At 40.3% G+C, this 20,326-nt stretch overlaps 1 protein-coding gene across 1 annotated transcript; it reads left to right on the top strand.

Moving 5' to 3' along the window:
* Positions 1–6,230: 6,230 nt before the first annotated feature.
* Positions 6,231–9,938, top strand: LOC101605130 (melanoma antigen preferentially expressed in tumors-like). Its single transcript, XM_012948938.2, is given in 3 exon segments — positions 6,231–6,526; positions 8,105–8,689; positions 9,428–9,938. Coding segments are annotated over 3 exon segments (1,392 nt in total).
* Positions 9,939–20,326: the final 10,388 nt, after the last annotated feature.

Genomic DNA, 20,326 nt, shown 5'->3' with positions numbered 1-20,326 from the left:
CAAAAGAAAACAATTCCTGTAATATCAGGCCTCTTAGAGAAAATGGTATTCTTAAGTTTATGTAAATTTGTGTTTGTTGTACCAATAAATGGCAATCGAGGACCATGTTTGTGGAATAGCAGTAAAATTTTGGGCATGATATATTTTAAAATTCTTTTAATCATCACTCAGCTCAAGAGTCATTTACGTTACTTTCCACATCTGCTGACAGCAAAGAGTTGAGGGCCACCTTCTTGCAATAGCAATTTATAAGCATGCCACTCACATTATCAGTGCAACAACAGTGTTATTCCTCATTCCGAATTATGATGGTCTCAAATGCTCTACTTTTTACTTCAGGAGTTGGGATCACTGACAGGACACAACACTGAGGCAGGATGGAGGCAGGAGAAGGTTTATTCTAATCTCAGCTGGAGGAACACAATTAAAACCTAGAGACTTGTCATTGGCTATAGATATAGAGCTGCAGATTTTTGATGTTTCTCTACTGGTTATTTATTTTTGCATTGGTCCAATTGCTCATTGTTCTGACTTTTGAAATGCAAATGTTTATTCTGTACCATTATGCATTGGAAGTATATAACTTGTGTTTTGGTTTTACATTCTTTGTTGATGTTATTCCAAGGTATTTATTTTTTTGTTGCTATTGAATATGGGACAGTCTCACTGATTTCTTTCTCTGTATATTTGTCCTTTGCATATAGAAAAGCTAATGATTTTTATGCATAGGGTGATGGACACAGACACTGATGTTACTCAACACCTACCAAAACAGAGATCCTGAGGCTCTTAAGTTCCCTTCACTAAAGTAAGCTTAAAATGCTCCCAGTATGGCTCAGGGAATTTTTTCTAAGAGGTGACAGAAAGATTGTTTAAGCCATAGTTGGGACACTTTGCACAGAGACATTGCCTCTCCCTCCACATAATGCATTACCCAAAATCCCCATGTGGTTGACTTGCATCCCCTATGCGGAAGGCCTCTTCAGAAATGGGACAGGGAGGAGGGAAGGAATGGTACCAACATGTGATGTTTATATACTAAATATGTCAATATCTAATACAAATACCAATGGCTAGGCTCAGTGTGTAAAGACACTTGTTTGTCAACCCAGATTTGATTCCCCCAATTAAGGAGAAACAGGAATAAGATAGCTTTCTATAAGCACTTAGTCAGTGACAGAAACCCATATAGAGAACAAGGAGATGCCATTCTGCCTGCCCTGGCAATACTGGAACTCATATGTGATCTTATCTCATCCAGAATATCTGACAGCAACACTTCCTATCAGGAACTTCCTGCTGCTTTCTCAGCTCAGCCTCTCTGGCTCATCCCGCTGAGTCCATGAACCAAACAGGTCTTGTACTCTCCTCAATCAGCCCTTTGAGTCTAGGAATCAATCAGTCTCTCCTTACACTCTTGAATCTGATAACAAGGCTCATCCTAACTGAACGTTTGATCCAAATAAATGAGGTTAAACACATGAGCCAGCCCTCTTTTTGTCCTTCCTGTGATCTCAAGTGAACATGTGTGTAAGTCTGAATATCTTTCTGGCACTTCATGCCTGGGAATTTTCTGCTTGCCTTCTTCATGTGTTTTGCTTTGGGGTGCTGCCTCACTTTTATTACATGTATTATTTTTTCTTTTGTCCATGAGTCACTATTTCTTAGTCCTTTCTGGAATTTTATGTGAAGGGTATCTATTGGTTCTTATGCTTTGCATTCTACATGTGGGTGTATTTGGCTCCTCCAGAGCCCTTGTTTTACCCCCAGATATTTCTGTGATGAAGATTCCTTCTGTCTCCCCTCTCCCTTTCCAGAAGGTCAAAGAGGAACACTCTCCTATGGCTTCAATCTTTCAGTTATCCTCATCCTTATATCTTAATCCTCCCTAGAATAAGCCTCATAATTTATAATTTATCCCAAAATAAACTTAACATTTCATAATTTCCCTTTCTATTTTCTCAATTATGTGTTAAAATGAGGAAGAAATTTGCCAAAAGACTGGCACATCAGTGAGCCCTAGGGAATCACCTTAGTCTCTTTCCCCGACACTGGCATGATTGGTACATGCTTCTACAGTTGGCATTTTTATGGGGTTTCTGGGGATTAAACAAAGTTTATTAGGCTTGTAAAAACACTTTATATGGTGGAGAGATGGCTTAGCTTTTAAAGTACTTGTGTGAGAAGCCAAAGGACTTATCTTCAATTCTCTAGAACCCACATAAGCCAGATGCACAAAGGGGTACATACATCTGGCATTCATTTGCAGTGGCTAAATGAGCTGGCATGCCCATTTCTCTCTCTCTCTCTCTCTCTCTCTCTCTCTCTCTCTCTCTCTCTCTCTCTCCCTCTGTTTCACTTTCTCACATTCTCTCAAGTAAATAAATAAAATAAAAACACTTTATATGTTGTTATCTTCCAAGCCCAAGAAATTTTGTATTATACTTTCTTGTTTAGAATCATACATTTTGTCTCATATATCTACCCTTTTCACTTATTTCATAGCCATTCTTACACAAGTTTTTTATATATGAATATTAGCATCAATTTGTTGAAGTTCTAAGTATGTTTTGAGGTATTTTTGAAATTGAATTAAATATATACATTAGCCTAGATAGAACAGATATCTCTTTTTGCCATATGTATGTGTATGTGTTGTGTGCCTACTTGTTTTTGTATATGTGTTGGCAGATGTGACCCACATTTTTACATGTGCAGGCTAAAGATTGAAGTTGGGTATCTTCCTCTGTAAAATATCCATAATATTTTTTGAGAAAATGTGTCACATTGAATCTACAACTAACCATTTCAGCTAGTTACCCAGGAAGTCTCTATTTCCCCAGTCCTGGGATTATAAGGCTGCACTTTTACATGAGTAAGGAACATCTAAACTCAAGTAGTCATGCTTGAATGGCAAGCACTTTACCCACTGAGCTATCTTTCCAGCCCCTGACATGCTGTGAATGTGGAGTTTGTCAGAGAAAAATAAAAGTGGACTAGCATCACTTCAAGTTCCTTAAAATGAGATCTAGAGCACTTAGCAAATCGTATTTAAGGCATACCCACAAGTAATCTTTTTAACTGAACTATCTGAATATCCACACGTTCCCCCAGGAACATGCTGACATTGTTCTGTGGCATAAATTCCATGTTCTGGAAAAATCTTCTGTAGTGATTGTAACAATTTGTGAAACCATCCCCCTTGCTTCCTAAGACTACACAATCACTTTCAAGACAGTTTTTCTTTAGCAGCACTGAAAGAATTGCACTTCTTGACAAAGGGTATGTAATTAACTTCTCTTGATCTTTAACATGTTTTAAAACCTGGTAAGGCCTGTTTGAATATCATGTCTCCTGAGTTTGCAATCTTAAGAAGGCTCAAGAAAATGTAATTGTTCTTCACTATTGGACAAGATGATCTGATTTCAGCCAACAAATTATTCTATCCTAGGAAAATGTCTGAGTGTGTTTTAATGTATAAAAGCCATTTAAACAGAATAACCCTAGACTAAGTCAGTAGTTAACAGAAATTTTCTCTTCTTATTGTCCTGAGAATTATACTTTACTTTGCTCGTTTGTATGAAAGTCCATTGTCTTTATAAAATATTTAGTATAATGGTTTCATTGTCTGTTATCCTGTCTAGAACTTTTAACCATTTTCCTTGTTCTGCTAATAGAGGAAAAATTAATGACTATCTTTTTTTTATGGGTTACAAGAGTCTTAATTTTCCACTTTTGCTTCTTTACTTAACATTGTAGCAGTGTCTGAGCATGCTTCTGCTATCCTCTTTGCTGCCAGTCTTTCCCAAAAGAGATACTGTTCAAAGACTGCAATTTTAAATCCTACACATCCTATATTCAAAACCACTCATCTATTTCACACATATTAGTAGTTCATATTAATGAGATAAACTCTTAATACATTCTGTGGTGGTTTGATTGAGGTGTCCCCCATAAACTTAGGTGTTCTGAATGCTACATTCCCAGCTGATGGAGATTTGGGAATTAATGCCTCCTGGAGGGAATGTATTGTTGGGGGCTGGCTTATGGGTATTAAAGCCAGTTTCCCCTTGCCAGTGTTTGGCACACCCTCTTGTTGCTGTGTCCCACCTTATGTTAGCCAGGGGGGTGATGTCCACCCTCTGCTCATGCCATCATTTTCCCCTGCCATCGTGGAGCTTCCCCTCGAGCCTGTAAGCCAAAATAACTCTCTTTTTCCCAGAAGCTACTCTTGTTGGGTGATTTCTACCAGCAATGCGAACCGGACTGCAACACATTCATTCTTGTCTCTAGCATAAACACATTTTTGTTCATATCCCTCAGCCTCCACCTTGACCCTCTAGGAACAACTACATAACTCTTCTCAGATTGACTGTATGTTTAGTTTCCATATATAAGAGAGACCTTACAGCTTTAAGTTGGACATTTGCAGAGTCCTTTCCCTCAAATATTGCTCCTTGCTTTACTTTCAGGATACATATTTCTTCGGCTTTTAAAATGCACTGTGTGTGTGTGTGTGTGTGTGTGTGTGTGTGTGTGTGTGTGTGTGTGTTTCTTTCCGTATGTGGACCTATAGTACATGCACATGTAGGTCCAGATGCACTTTCCTCATGTGTATGTGTACAGAGGCCAGAGAATGTCTGGTATCTTCCTCTTTCTTCTCCAATTATTTCCTTGAGATGAAATCTTGCTCTGAACTCTGAGCTGCCATTTTTAGTCATACTTGCTGACCCTCTTTCATCAGAGATTATCTGGTCTCTGACTCCCTAAGTATTGGTGTTAAACATATGTGTTGCCATACCAAGGTTTTTATGTTAATACTGGAGATGAAGCTCACATTGTCTCTGGCCCTCATGCATGCATGACCAGAACCCATCATTGCTGTTTGGCATGAACTTTTTTTTACAAAAATTATTTATTTATTTGAGAGCGACAGACAGAGACAGAATGAGGCAGATAGTGAAAAAGAGGCAGAGAGAGAGAGAGAGAGAGAGTGAGAGAGAGAGAGAGAGAATGGGCTCGCCAGGGCCTCCAGCCACTACAAACGAACTCCAGATGCGTGTGCCCTCTTGTGCATCTGGCTAACGTGGGTCCGGGGGAATCGAGCATCCAACAAGGTTCATCAGGCTTCACAGGCAAGCACTGAACTGCTAAGCCATCTCTACAGCCCTGTCATGAACTTTTAAGTGAACTTTAATAATTTAACCATCTTCCTTCATAAGTATCTGTTAGAGTTTAATCTGTCTTCATTTACTTCAAAGTGTGATGACGGTCATGTCACAAATCATGTGCTTGGATTTCATATTTTGCTCTTGTTTTTAAAAATCTGTTATCTACTTATTTTATTTACTTGAGAGACAGTCAGGTAAAGAAAGAAAGAACGAGAATTAGTGTGCAGGGCCTTCAGCCACTGAAAACAAACTCTAGATGTATGCACTGCATTGTGAATCTGGGTTACATGGGTCCTGGGAAATTGAACCTCAGTCCTTTGGCCTTTCAGACCAGCACCTTAAACACTAAGCCATCTCTCCAGCACCCTTTTGCTTTTTACTCACAACTATTTTGAAATTTGGTCAGCTTCTGTTTCAAAGACGAGGATGAAGGTATTACTTTCATTTAGAATTCCTATCATCTTCTTAGCTGTTTGTATCCTATATATATATATATATATATATATATATATATATATATATATATATATATATATGGAGAGAGAGAGAGAGAGAGAGAGAGAGAGAGAGAGAGAGAAAGAGAGAGAGAAAGAGAGAGAGAGAGGGGCCTCAGCCACTGAAATCAAACTCCAGACTCTTGCAGCACCTAGTGGCCATGAGCCACTTTGTACTTGCCTCACCTATGTGTGTCTGTCTAACATGGGATCTAGAGAGTTTAACATGGGTCCTTAGACTTCACAGGCAAGCACCTTAATGACTAAGTAATCTCTCCAGAACTATCTGCATGTTTTAGGAAGAAAATATCTGGAGCCAATTATAAAGGTGACAGTCATTGTCTTCTGCTAATGTAATGCTAATTTCTAATGACATTATATTGTATATATTAATACATAAAAGACAATTTTGAAAGTATACAAATACTAGAGTTTTTCATAAGTAACTGGACTTTTACAAAATATTTATTCTGCTAATATTTTCTACATTTCCAAACTAGTGGCAAAAGAACTATGAATATGTTGCCAGGCATCCTGATTTTTTTTTTTACTCTCATGCAGGTTTATGAAGATGGAAGGAAAGGACATAGCCACACTTCTATAACTTGCTATACAGAGTCTTCTGCATAATGAATCTGTAGCAATCAATGCCCTTGGCGAGATTCCAAAAGAACTATTTGTTCCATTGTTTAATGCTGTTTTCAAGGGTGGACATAAGAAGACAATGGCAGACATGGTGAAGGTTTGGCCCTTTTTCTGTCTCCATAATGGGAAATTAAGTGTGCAGGAGCCACAGTGTGAACTCTTGAAAGCCATGGTTGATGGTCTTCAGGTCTTTCCTGCCCAGAACCTTGCTTCGTGGTATGACTATGTATGAAAAGAGGCATGTCAGACAGGAAATAGTAATGCTGGAACCTGCTAATCTCCCAGAATTAGTTAAGGGTGACTGTTGAAGGGGCAGTAAAGAGGGGCCATTGGCTCACACTTGTGGTTACCATGAAGGCTGGTGAAATGAAATAATGTGCCAGAGACGGCAAGCATGCCATTACAGGATCACAAGGAATCAAGCACTGAAGAGCTGCATGACACAGTTCCAACCCAGCTGTCTCTTCCATGAAGTTCAGTGGGGCCCCTCTATAGAAACATCTTTGGCTATCCACGCTATAGATATCTGTGGTTTTCTGTATAATGTTTGTCTTTTTCTGTCTTTCACATGGTGTCCCAATCTCTAAGTCTACTTTTCCGACAAAAATTGGTGTTAGTGAAGTGTTGGTCAATGTATCTGAAACAGGCTCTGGCACAGAATTGGAAAAACAAGAAAATAGGTCAGACATAATTGTTTTCCTTAAAGGCCTTAAAGAAAGTCAGGCATGGAGTACAGTACACTTAGGAGGAAACAATGAACCTCCTGGAACAGTGTAAAAATTGTTCTATGACTAATTTTTCTAAATGGTGGCAATTGCAATTGACTCTTTACCAGGAGTCCTTACAGAAAACAACCAAAATCAGAAAGAGCTAAATTGGGACCAAAGTCTAAGTATTAGAGAGACAGGAAAAGGAAAATTCAAAATAAAGGATTGAGGGATAAATGGATCTATTGGATCAGTGATTAATGATGGGAACCCCCATTTTGTGCATGTTTTGTCTCTCACATTTAATATAGTAATTGAAAGTAGAAGTTTAGGAAATTGGAAGTGTTTGACCACACATACCTGGGGGAAATATAAAAATAGTTAATCATTATAGGGACCTGGAGACTTTACTTGATGTGAATAATTATGGGATTGTTTGATGTAAAGAAATAAGAAAAAAGTTTCTATGAATTCTGTGAAGCTGATCCTTTCTTGAAGTTTGCTCTTGGATGACATGATCAGAAAATAAAAGACTGAGACTAAGAGCTGTGACAGCAGAGAAGCAGGGGAAAACAGAGAACAGAGAAAAAGAGAAAAAAAGAGAGAAGCAGGGCAGAGCAGAGAGAGAAACAGAGAGAGAGAAAGAGAGAGAGAGAGACAGACAGACAGACAGACAGTCAGAGAAACTCAGCTGCCTTCAGCATTAGCCTGTCAGGATGCACCAGAACTTGACTTCTAGTCATTATTGTGCTGCTCCCTTTCACACCTTTCTTTGGGGACCCTCCTTTAAGCCAGGGCTGGACCCCAGCAATAATGTATAAATTATGGAATACAAGTGATTGACGTTACTACTAATGGATTTGCATGCTGGATAGTATTACATAGAATAAAGACATGTACATATAGCATACATATTGGAAAAGGTTAGAGAATAATGGATAACAATAATAAAATTGAAATTTCATAGGTAAGACTTGTGAGTAAATGCCAGAATGTGTATAATATTTTTGCATGTCACCACAGATGCTGCTGGGTTCCATTAAGATTTGCTTCCTCTCAGATTTATTATCTCCTCTTTTCCCTACAGGAAATCTGAACTGAGGATCCTAGACTTAAGGCAAGACATTGACTGCAGGACCACATGTGCGGAAATGATTACCAAGTCCCCTATGTGTCTGCATGCTTGTACTTACTCTAAACAATGTATCCTGAAAATAGAACCACAGTGTAGTATTACCACTTCAGAGTTAGAGTCTCTGTCATCCAAGCAGGCTATTGAATTACTAGTGGACCTCTCCCTTGATGGAACACTGAGGGCGAGGGAATTTATTTCTCTGATTATCAGTAAAGTGGAGCAGAGTTTAGGATCCTTGCACCTCTGTTGTCGAGATTTGCATGTTGATGCAATGTCTGACAGCAAAGGCATCCTGAGCTTCCTGGATCTTAAATGCATTCATCACCTGGCAGTTGGTCAGGCTTCTCTGAGTGAAGTCACCACACTTTTGTCTAAGGTAGTCCAACTGGACAGCCTTAGTGTGTCTAAAATCACTTTTAGCTCTTTGAATGAGAAAATCCTCACAAATTTTCTCACACATCTTGGGCAAATGGATCACCTCAAGAAACTCACCTTGACTTCATTCTGTCTCACAAACCACCTTGAAAGACTGCTCAGGTGAGGGTTTTGGGCCAACTAAGCATTGTTGTCAAGACGGGAGAGAAAACATTCTTGACTACTCCTTGGCTTCTTTTAATCCTTTTCTCTTTCCATCCCAGTAAGGGTAATGTTGGATGTTTAAAACTCATGACACAAAATTTATCTTTGTCCATTAAGAGAATGATAGAATTATCAAAACAAGCTATCCTGCCAATCATGTGCAGATACTATAATAAGCACACAAATATACTGGTGAAAAAATCATTCTTCAATCTAGGGAAGAAATGAGACAGAGAAAGAATTTATGGTTTAGCAGTAATACACATATTCATGACTTAATGTCCATAATGAGGAATATCAGATAATTTTTCTCATGTGTGATTTTTTTTCAAGGCTTAGGATATGAATGTAGAGATTGCCATTTAGAGTTGGTGTTACAACTTTCTCTACAAATTTAGTGACCTAGATGCAAAAGTAATAATTGTGAAAGTAGTAAGTGGGTTAAACTTTTTTACTTAATCATTAACACATCCCTCTTTAATAATATATTGTACACAATATCAAAATTTAACAGTTGTATCTAAGTAGAACAGTAACGTTCTCTGAATCATAATCTATTCAATGAATTAATGGCATATTGTTGACTATTATCACAATGTATGTGCAAAATAGTTTATTGTAGATTCACAGGCAAATATTTCCTCTTTCAGTCCTCATTTTCCCAAGATATCTTTGTATTTCTTTCTTTCTCTACAGAGTCCTGCCACCGGATCTGGATTTCTGGCATGTGTCTCTCTGTGAACTTTCTTACAGAGACATGATATTTCTGGCCCAGTGCCCTCAGGCAAGTCATCTTAAGGTGCTGAATCTCAGTAACAACCCAAAGTATTGGGAAGATTTTGAGCTATTTCAAGATCTTCTAGAGAATCTCTCAGGTACCCTGCAACATCTAGAGATAAATCATTCTCTGTTAACAGATGCTACAATCTCTGTTCTCCTTCCAGCCCTAAGCCTCTGTGCCCAACTCCATGTCCTCAGCTTTGCCCCTAATCCTATTATGATGCCTATGCGCATGAGAATCATGCAGCACTTAACACCCTTGATGGAGCTGAAGCACGTGATTTATCCCATCCCTGTACATTGCTTTGACCTATGGTACTTTCAAGTTCATATAGACCTACAGAAATTAGGTGATGTGCAAGCACAGCTGAATGTGATGCTTCAGGTGGCAGGGCGGAGAGACATGAAATGGGAGACTTATTGTTAGTGACCTTCACAGTTTAACACAATTCCAACCCTGATATATACCCTTTTAATTACTCAGATTTCTTTCTACAAGCACAGAGACATATGCATAGTTCTATTATTCCTAGAGTTGGGTGCTTAACACATCTAGAGAAGAGCACATCTGTGTTGGTTTGATCTAGGTATTCCCCGTCAACTTAGGTGTTCTGAATGCTAGGTTCCCAGCTGATGGATATTTGGGAATTAATGCCTCCTGGAGGCAGTGTATTGTTAAGGGCAGACTTATGGGTGTTGAAACCAGCTCCTCCTTGCTAGTGTTTGGTACACTGTCCTGTTCCTGTTGTCCACCTTATTTTGTCCAGGGGGGTGATACCCACACTCTGCTCATTCCATCGTTTTTCCATGCCACCATGCAGCTTCCCTTCAAGTCTGTATGCCAAAATAAACCTTTTGTTCCCCAAAACCTGCTCTTGGTTGGGTGATTCCTGCCAGCAATGCGAACCTGACTGCAGCAGCATGTAACAAAAAGATAAAGGTCTTCTACAAATCCTTCGTTCCACTTCACCGTGGTCCTCTGTTTTATTCTTCTTACTGACTATAGCATTTTGTATATGATGTGTGAGAACAAAGTTATGGCATAACGTACCCTTGCACACACTGATTGATTCAATTTTGGAGACTTAACAGAAGTTATTTAAGTCACAAGTTTTTCTGGATGCGTTTGTGGAGTCGTGGGTGGGTTTTGAAACAAATACTTTTACCCGCTAATCGCTATAAGCTTCTCATATGTAAGGCTGTATTGGGTTGTTTACGTGAATCCATCAGCAATAAATGGTAGAGAAAAAGAGACTATGTCCACTACCAAATGATTTCCTCAATTATATATTGCTAACTTTTTCATAGGTTTCTGACTCCAGCAGCTGAGTTCTTTTATCACATTAACCAAGCATATGTGTGGGAGGTGATTGTAGAAGCTAAGAATGTAATGGCAACAGAAACAATGTTCCTACCTCAAGCCACAAGGTTCCTAAGTTTCTGTGGTATGTCTGTCCTTCCACCACTGCTTTTTAGGACATTTCCAGAAAATCATTATATCCTCCTACACTGCCTTTTTCATTTTTCCCTTTGACATTTCCATGTGTACAAAGTGAAATCTAGTGTTGGACAGACCTTCAACAGTCAGCTCATGGCTTAGTTGTTATCTCTTCAGAGATGTTTTCACTCACTTCCTCTGTTACTGTTATCTGTCACTAGGCAAAATACCTGAGATAGTCCACATATAATGAAGAAAAGAATATGTTGTGTCACACTTGCATATATATATATTTGGTGTTTCAAGGTAGGGTCTCACTCTGGCCCAGGCTGACCTGGAATTCACTATGTAGTCTCAGGGTAGCCTCTAACTCAAGGTGATCCTCTTACCTCTACCACCCAAGTGCTGGGATTAAAAGCATGCACCACCACCTGGCTACACTTTCAGATATTTTAGGTGCTTGTTTGTTACCTTACTTTGGTCATGTGTCAAGACAGAGTATGGTACAGTCTGTAAGAGCAGAAGACATTCTCATGTCGTCAAGCCCAGGAAGCAAGGTATGAAGAGGAGAATGGGGGTTCCAGTATCCCACTCAGACAGTGACCTAGTTCCTGAAACTATAGCCCCAGTCAATTTTATACCACTGTTAATAGTGCCCTAAACTGAGGACAAATCCTTTATCACATACTTGTTTTTTGGTTCACATTTAGGAGTCAAGTTATCTATTTCCCTAGCTTCTGCTGGTTTTCTTAATTCACCACTAGATGCACTCTATTAAAGAAACATGTTCTTTCCTTGCTGATATAAGATGGTTACCAACTTTTGTTTCTCCTTGTCCTCCAGTAGTGGAATATGATATAGTGGTTTCATGTGATATAGTAAATACTGACGTGTGTATATAGAGTCCTAGGTATTATGAAGTCACTGAAAACTATCAACTCGACTAGTTTAGGAATCAGGTACAAGACATACCTCTTAGACAAGTCTGTAAGGATGTTTCCAAAAAGAACTTAAGGAGATAGAAATTAGCCTAGAGTGGGTGAACTTTCTGTGGTGGACTATAGATATATCAAGAAATTCAGAGAGGTTCAAGGTCCTTTTCCTGTGGCTGCTTGTGCTACTTGCCGATACCTTCCTTTCACCTGGATGACCTTGGTCCTTACTTGCTGGTGGATGCATTTACCTTGTTTTGGATATTCTTTGAGGAAAATGGAACTGAATTATTTCATCAGTTGTCCAAAATGGATTGAATACTTGTGGCTCTTCAGGAATCCTCCATGGCTTCAGTGCCAGATCGGGACTGTTGAGGCATCCGTCTGTGTGGACTGAGAAACTAGTGAGTTCTCCTACTCTCCAGCCTTCATCCTCTTCCATTGACTGAGCAGCTCCTAGCTTTCTTGGTGCTCAAGCCAGCAGATATCTAGTGATGTACTGCTCTCCTCCAATCCTGTAAACTGATCCATTAAATGTATTTCATAATACATACACAGTCTATCAGCTCTGTTCCTCTAAAAAATTCTAAGAGTTACAGAACAAAAAATGATTAACACAGTCAAAATTTTTTGTTTCTATTTTTTAATTTGTGTATGTGCATATATAAGCAGGTGTGCAGACCTCTGTCTATGGGTGTGAATGAATGTACTTGTGTGCACATGGATATAGACAGATGAGAGGACAATCTAGTGTGTTTTCCAGCAAGACTGTTCAGCTTTATATTAGGGACAGTGTTACTTATCCCCAACACTGTACCCTCCAATTTTGCATGTGTTCTGGAGAATGTACTCAGGACCTTTTTCTTACATGAGAGTCATTCTAGTCACTGAGCTATCTCCCTGAACCAGATTCTGTATTTGGTGAAGAAAACAATGTTAAAATGGTTTATATGATGAAAATGGGCTTCTGTGTCTTAGTATCATGTAGTTAAATGGCATGTATTTCTGGTGGGGTTTACTTTCTAACATATAATAATTCAAAGAATGAGAAGAATGGAGAGTTAATGACATTCATATTTTCACAATACTTATATTAGGAATTAATGAAAACTATTTCAATATTGATTAATTCATTTACTTGATAACATGTGAACATTCCATTAAATTATTTTTGGCATTTTTCCTTTGCCTTAACCAAAATGCTATTAACCAATTAACAGCATGTTCATGTATTAAACTTCCCAATAAAACTTTCAGTTCAGATGTTCACTGTAATTTTTCTTTTTCCCAATTCAAATCTCTCTCTCTCTGTTTCTCTCTCTCTCTCTCTCTCTGTCTATCTATCTATATATATACGTGTGTGTGTGTGTGTGTGTGTGTGTGTGTGTGTGTAAAATTTTCTACATATGCTTGATTTCTTTACTCTCTGTAGCACAGTGTGTAACAGGTGCAGGAAATTGAGGAGGTGGAGCAATTTGAGCAAGATTGGAGTGATTCCTTTCATGCCTACATTGGTGCCATGGTCCTGCCAGTGCCCCACATCCTGAAGTGAAATCTAGAGCACTCAATTTAGTCCAGATTAGGAATGGCATTGTCATTGTACTGATAACATGAATGGCATACTTATAAATTCCTATTGCAAGAAAGCTCCCAATTCTTCGCTTTTAGTAGATCTTAAAACTAGGCTTAGTGACTTTTGAGATGTGTAATGAGCATAAAGAATTATAATTATGTTATTCCTAAAATTTGACTACTAATCAACAACGATGGTCCTCTACTGCTATTTGGTGGGGCAAAAAATAGATACTGAAGGGGGTCCCAGGATCCTCTGGGCTGCATTTCCCTGAAGGCATCCAGGCAACCATGCGATTTGGGTCTTGAGCGGATGTGAGGATGATGGGACATACTCACCTGGGAGAGGACTTCAGAAGGTAGTTCTGTTTATTCAATAGGGAAATGGGTTTATAATCAGTTGAGAGTGCAAAGAAGGTCTTAAGGGGATTGTTATGGTTCAAAGGTTGCTAGTTGATGTCTAGGGAAGTTCATTCCAGCACAGAGGGATAAAGTGGTGTTATCCACATTGTCTTGGTTCACCTAGAGACTCCATCACAAGGAAGAACATGTAGCTATTCAATGGAGGGGAAAACGTGCCTTTCAACTCTGGACTTTGCAGTGACGCATGTGGGAAACCTCATTAGCATGTGCATATGCATATACTACAAGACACACACACACACACTATACCACACATACTATATACACGGATATCACGCCAACTCCAGTGGAGTCTGTATGGCCCGTTCACCAGGTCAAGGCAAAAGGTTAAAGGAAGAAAGCCTCCTAGAAGGACGTGCATTCTCCAGGGTTGTAGTGCCTTTTGCTGTTCTCTAATAGCTGTTTTCTTCATTACTACTGTTCTTTTCCTGACATATGACAGCAGCATGATGTTCTTTCACAATTTAGTAAAAATTAGATATGGAACAGTTTCCAAAAATTGAGTCACCTGAAGGTGTGACACTACCTATGAAGACCCCACTGTTGTTTCAAGCCATAGTCAGAATTCCAAGCACCAGAACTAATGGATGAAACATTACCTTATACAGAGTGTATAGGAAGGGGGATACGCTAGTAAACAATGGTGGGAAGCATGTTTCTTGGTAATCTTTAACTTTTGTGGACAGACTTGCTAGATCGAGGCCACCTTGGTGCTTGCTTACGAAAGCACAAAGAGAAAGCATTAGGAAACAACAGGGATGCAATTATGAGAAGACAAGCTTTGATACACCTACATTTTTAAGGCATGGTTCAAGGAAGAAAATATATTAGCGTTATGACGTTACCCTGTTAGAACTTTTGTTAAAAATCGTTGATGCTCGAAACAGGCTCTTCTTAGAAACTGTACCGCATGAATAAACAAAGGCTAAGCTTATGCAGCCAGAATTGTATATAACCTGATGCTCTACTTCAGTAAAATACACTCAGATACATTAACCTTGTGTGTGTGTGTATTTGTCACTTTGCCAACTCCTCGCCCACCTTGCAAGGCCCTGTGTTCCCTCCGACTGGTGGTCCGGCTTTGCCAGTCCACGGCACACAGACATACACACAAACAATGCAGCAATATACATGTGGGTTCGAATGAATTAGATGAGTATTTTGATGATTTGCTAACAAAATATGGGTTAGTATTGCAGTATAAGACCTTAGGAATTCCAGCCACAGTGTCATTCATATGCACTTTTAGGGTCTGTTGCTTTGACCTCTTCAAGAGTCTCGCAAAATGGTTTGGAAATAGGATGCAAAATCAGAGGTGGGGTGCTTTGATTCAGGGGTTCCCCATAATCTAAGGTGTTCTGAATGCTTAATCCTTAGCTGAAGGCAATTTGGGAATCAGAACCTTGCCGGAGGTGTTGGAGGAGTGTGTTGGGGGTGGGACTTGAGTATCATAGCCAGCTTCCCCTTGCTGTGTTGTTGCTGTTGTCCACCTGATGTTGGCCAGGAGGTGATGCCCAGCCTCTGCTCATGTCATATTTCCCCCTTCAATCATGGAGCTTCCCCTCAAGCCTGCTAGGCCAAAAAAAACCTGAACATCATATATATCAATTCATGGCCATCTAGGTTAATTCTAATTCAAAAGGAGTATAAATAGAGTACCAATGAACATGGATGAGCAAATATATTTGTAGTAGAGTATGGATACCTTAGGGTATATGCCCAGGAGTGGTAGAGTTGAGTTGTATGGGCAATTTTTATACTTAGTTTTTGAGATACCGCCATACTGATTTCCATACTGGCTGCATTAATGTGTACTAGCACTAACAGTGGATGATAGTTCCTCTTGCCTCACACACTTACCAACATTTCTTACCTATTTTCTTTATGATAGTCATTCTGATTAGGGTCAGGTGGCATCTCAGAATTGGTCTTTTATGGTTCCATATTGTTTTGGTTTGATTCAGGTGTTCCCCCATAAACCTAGGTGTTCTGAAGGCTAGGTTCCCAGCTGTTGGAGATTTAGGAATTAACAACTCCAGGACACAGTGTATTGATAGGGGCAGGCTTATGGGTGTTATGGCCAGGTCCCCCTTGCTAGTGTTTGGCACACTCTCCTGTTCCTGTTGTCCTCCCTATGTGGGCCAGGGGTGGTATCCAACCCTCTGTTCATGCCATCATTTCCCCCTGCCATCATGGAGCTTCCTCTTGAGCCTACAAGCCAAAATAATCCTCTCTTTCCCACAAGCTGCTCTTAGTTGGGTGATTTCTATCAGCAATGGGAGCATGACTGTTAAAATAAGGTGGGAATGAGGAGTGGGATTGTTGCTAGATACCTGACTGTGTGGCTTTGGCCTTTTGGAGCTGATTTTTAAGGGGACTGTGGAATGATTTGAAACCTTGGTGTAAGAGTTGTCTTGTAGTGCTGGAAGTACAGCTTGATGGTCTATTCTGGTCAGAGTTGAAAGACCTGAATACTATGGACTATGGACTGTGAGGTTTGGCTTATGAGGGTGATGAAGAGCTTTGCTTGGACTGGGCCACAAGTTTGTGAGAGACTTGCTCTTCTGCCTGTGTCCTGAGAAGTAGTGCATGGTTGCTTTGCATAAAAATGGAATGATGTGAGCAGAGGGTTATGGCACAGAAAGAAACATTTAGGCCAAATTGCTGCCTGTTCAGCTGCAATTGAGAGGTTACAACCTTTGAGATTGGGCCAGTGACCTGCATTTGGAGCAACAAGAAGAATGTAGACTTTTTTGAAGGGGCCTGAGTGCGCAAGGAGTGTCCTATTCTTCAAAGTCTGACTTATTCTCCCCTGGACTAACAAATTGGCACCCTACCTGGAATTATGAAGTATGAGAATTGTAGGAAAGAGAGACTCATTGAGTTTGCAATGCTGTCTTGTGTTTTGGAAATGGCCATGGGTATCATGAAACAGGTTTGCTTGATCCCTGCATGGAGACCCCATGAGGCCATGAGGATGAACTCTGGATTGCAGTGGAGAATTAGTGGAGATGCTGGCACCAAGAGATGGCTGCCAAGGAGAGCTGCTGGCCCCAATGAAGTTTTCTAGGACTGTGAGTAGCCTAGCTGAAAGAGTGGAATTGGAACTCCAGAAACTTGTTGCTGGTTAGAATTATTGGACTTGGAGATTTGCCATTGGCTAGAGTTGTTGGACTTAAAGCTACAGAGTTTAGTGTTTTCCCTGTTTTAAATCACGTATGGGTTGAATATTTCCTTGTTATGCCTGATGCCATCTTTTGAATTGTGCATGTTTATTCTGTTCCGTTATGGGTTTTTTTGGGGGGGGGATTTTTGGTACTATGGCTCTGTTTAAAGATCTTGGACTATGGGGATGTTTGAACATCACTAGGATTGATAAAATCTATGAGGACGTTTTAAAGTTGGACTGAATACATTGTATTTTATATCATTTATGAATATCAGTTTAGGGAGGCCAGGGGTGGAATGTGGTGGTTTCATTTAGTTGTCCCCATAAACATAGGTGGTCTGAATGCTATGCTCCCTACTGATGGTGATGTGGGAATTAACACCTCCAGGAGGCAGTGTATCATTGGGGGCAGGCTTATGGGTGTTATAGCCAGCTCACTCTTGCTAGTGTTTGGCACACTCTCCTGTTTCTGTAGTCTACCTTATGTGGGCCAGGTGGTGAGGTCCACCCTCTCCTCATGCCATCATTTTTCCTGCCATTGTGGAGCTCCCCTGTGAGCGTGTAAGCCAAAATAAACCTGTTTTTCCCACAAGCTGCTCTTCGTTGGGTGATTTCTACCAGCAATGCAAACCTGACTGCAACACATATGAATTCCTCAATTAGATTTTTCAAGTTCTGCAAGGACCATCATTGTAATTTCTTTATTTTTCCCCCCGAGGTAGGATCTTCATCTCAGGCTGATCTGGAATTCACTATGTCATCTCTTGCTGGCCTCAAACTCACAGTAGCCATCCTATCTCTTCCTCCACAGTGCACGTTGCTGGGACTAAAGGCATGTGCCACCACACCCAGGTCATCATTGTCATTTTAATGGAATTACGTTCAGTCTCCCGTTTATTATATGTAGTGTTCTGTAACCTGTTCCCCTGAATTGAAATATTATCTCCTGAAGATAGTAAGAAGGCTCTTATTCAGGAAATCATGTCCAGGAGACCTGGAACTTAAAGGTGACACAAACACTCCACAAGATTATGTTAATTATAAACAGAAACATTCCTTCCTGTGTGGGTTCACAAGGAAGCTACACAGACTGAGGAAGTCAACAAGTCTGGGAAAGGCTTGCAAGTCCCCACCATAAGGCTATATAAAGACAAAAAAAAAAAAAAAAAAAGAAAAAAAGAAAACAACCCTGTCAAAAGAGGAGATTCTTCAGTTGAGCTGCCTGTAAGTCATGTAGCATGCTCAAACCTCCAGGACCTGCCAAGCTGCCTGCAAGTTGTATTCCTGAGATGCTTCTTCTGTGACTCAATACCTATGTCGCGTTAGGCTTTCTGTGATGCTACTACCACTGAGTCAAATCTGCGATGGGGAGGTTGTCATCCAGGATGGGAGGAGACTTCTCTGTGGGGAAGATGCCTTGAGGGCACCATGGTTTGTAAGCAAGCCCTCACCTGAGACTGAGGGAAGAACATCCACAGGATAATACCAAAACAGAGGTACTCCTACGTGGTGGTGTGAAAGCCATCATCTAGGATGACATAAGACTTCTCCATGGTGTGGCTGCTTCAGGATCTCCTTTGCTCCTGTAAGTCAGCCCACCCTTCTCTGTAGTCTAGCAGAAAAGAGTAACATGAGAAGAAAGTTGTACCAGGTTACAGAGTGAAGCCCCCAACAGGCCAGAAGTTACCACAGAGAACAGAGATGAGATTCAGGTCTCCCTTGAGCCAACTACAGGGAGAGACTAGGGAATAGAGTGATAAACTCCCACATGCCCACAAGCCCCCCCCCCCCAGGGAGAGACCAAAGAACAGAGAGATATGTTTCTTGCACACAGGTTACACAGAGGGAGTAACCAGGGAACAAACATTAAGTCCCCTACTCACGCTGTGAGTTACTGATCGTTTTGGGATAACTGGAATAAGAATTCCAAGAAAATTAAACTATGTAGCTGCCCTCTCACACCACATATGCTCTGTAACCTTGCTTGCTTATAGAAGAAAGACATAAGAAGCCCTGCTTGCCTACACCTGGGGCAGATGCCATTTCAGACTGATCTGGGTGTCAGTCAGCTCTCGTGAATAAATCTTCCTCTCCTCTGTCCAAATGGGTCTGAGTCGCATTCTATCAGGCAATTTCCACAACATAAGTAACCCCAATAAACTCATTGGTTCATCCAAACTGGTTTTCGTGTAAATGTCCTTTGGCTTGATGTCTGTATACTATCTGGGGAGAATTTGTGTGTTTGTGTCTCCCTAGGAAATAGTTTCAGCATAGTCCTTTTCACAATGGTGATTCCGCCAGTCTAGGAGCATGGAAGCTGTGGTTGGTTTGAATGTTTGTCACCAATATCCTCAGGATTTTTCTTTACTAAGTTAAGTCTTTCTAAGTCTCCACTGGACATACCACTGATGGAAGAAGTGTGTCTGGTGGTGGGGGATGGGAAATCTTGAGTTCAGCTATAAGGTGTGCATGAAGCCAGATTGGCGTCTAGGTATTAGTGCTTGTAAGCTAGGCTTTTTTTTTTTTTTTTCTCTGCTGTGAATGCTGAAATGAGTCAGTTTTTACCTACATGGTGAATCTTCCCCTGCAATCAGTACACATGAAATCAACACTTTTCCTCCCATAAGCTACTTCTGGTTGAATCTCCTGGTCAAGACCCTGTTGGTCAATGGCAGATGCGCCCAGACTCTGCAGCCTGCGGGAGATCCCTGGAACCAGGAAGTGTGCACCTCTTACAGTATTCCAGAATGCTTTTCCAGGCAGTCCAGCTGGATTCTGGTACTTCTATAGGATACATACCCAGGGGTCTCTCTTGCTTCTCATTTCGTAGTAGACTTCTAACTTACCAGTTCAATGCATATTTCCCTGTATTCGGAGTGATAGAATTCACTAGAAACTGTATTTCTATCAGATAATTGCATGGACAGTTAATAAGGATTCAGTTTCTCTGTAGAAGTGAATGTCTTTTTTCCTCCAGGCTGGCTTGTACCATTCAGATCCCCTCAGATCTCCCATTCTGGCCCTGTCCAACTTGTGAACAAACTAAAGAGGCCCATAGGAAAAATAATAAGTGCCTAAAAATAAGTACTTTGAATTCCTGAGTTTTTATACCCCATTTTAGCTCACATTGTTCATTAACAAATCATTACATTATTCAGCTTATTCTTCCTAACACTATGCCTAATGCTCTTTCACTTTTGTGTGTGTGTTTGTGTTGTGTGTGGTGTAGGCTGTTGTATGTGCTGATGCAGTACTCCATGTTTGCGCCTTTAGAAGAAAGA

This window comes from Jaculus jaculus, chromosome X (assembly GCF_020740685.1).
Source record: "Jaculus jaculus isolate mJacJac1 chromosome X, mJacJac1.mat.Y.cur, whole genome shotgun sequence".
Classification (NCBI taxonomy): domain Eukaryota; kingdom Metazoa; phylum Chordata; class Mammalia; order Rodentia; family Dipodidae; genus Jaculus; species Jaculus jaculus.
Note: the sequence above shows the minus strand (reverse complement) of the source record. Positions and strands in the feature narration are given on the sequence as shown.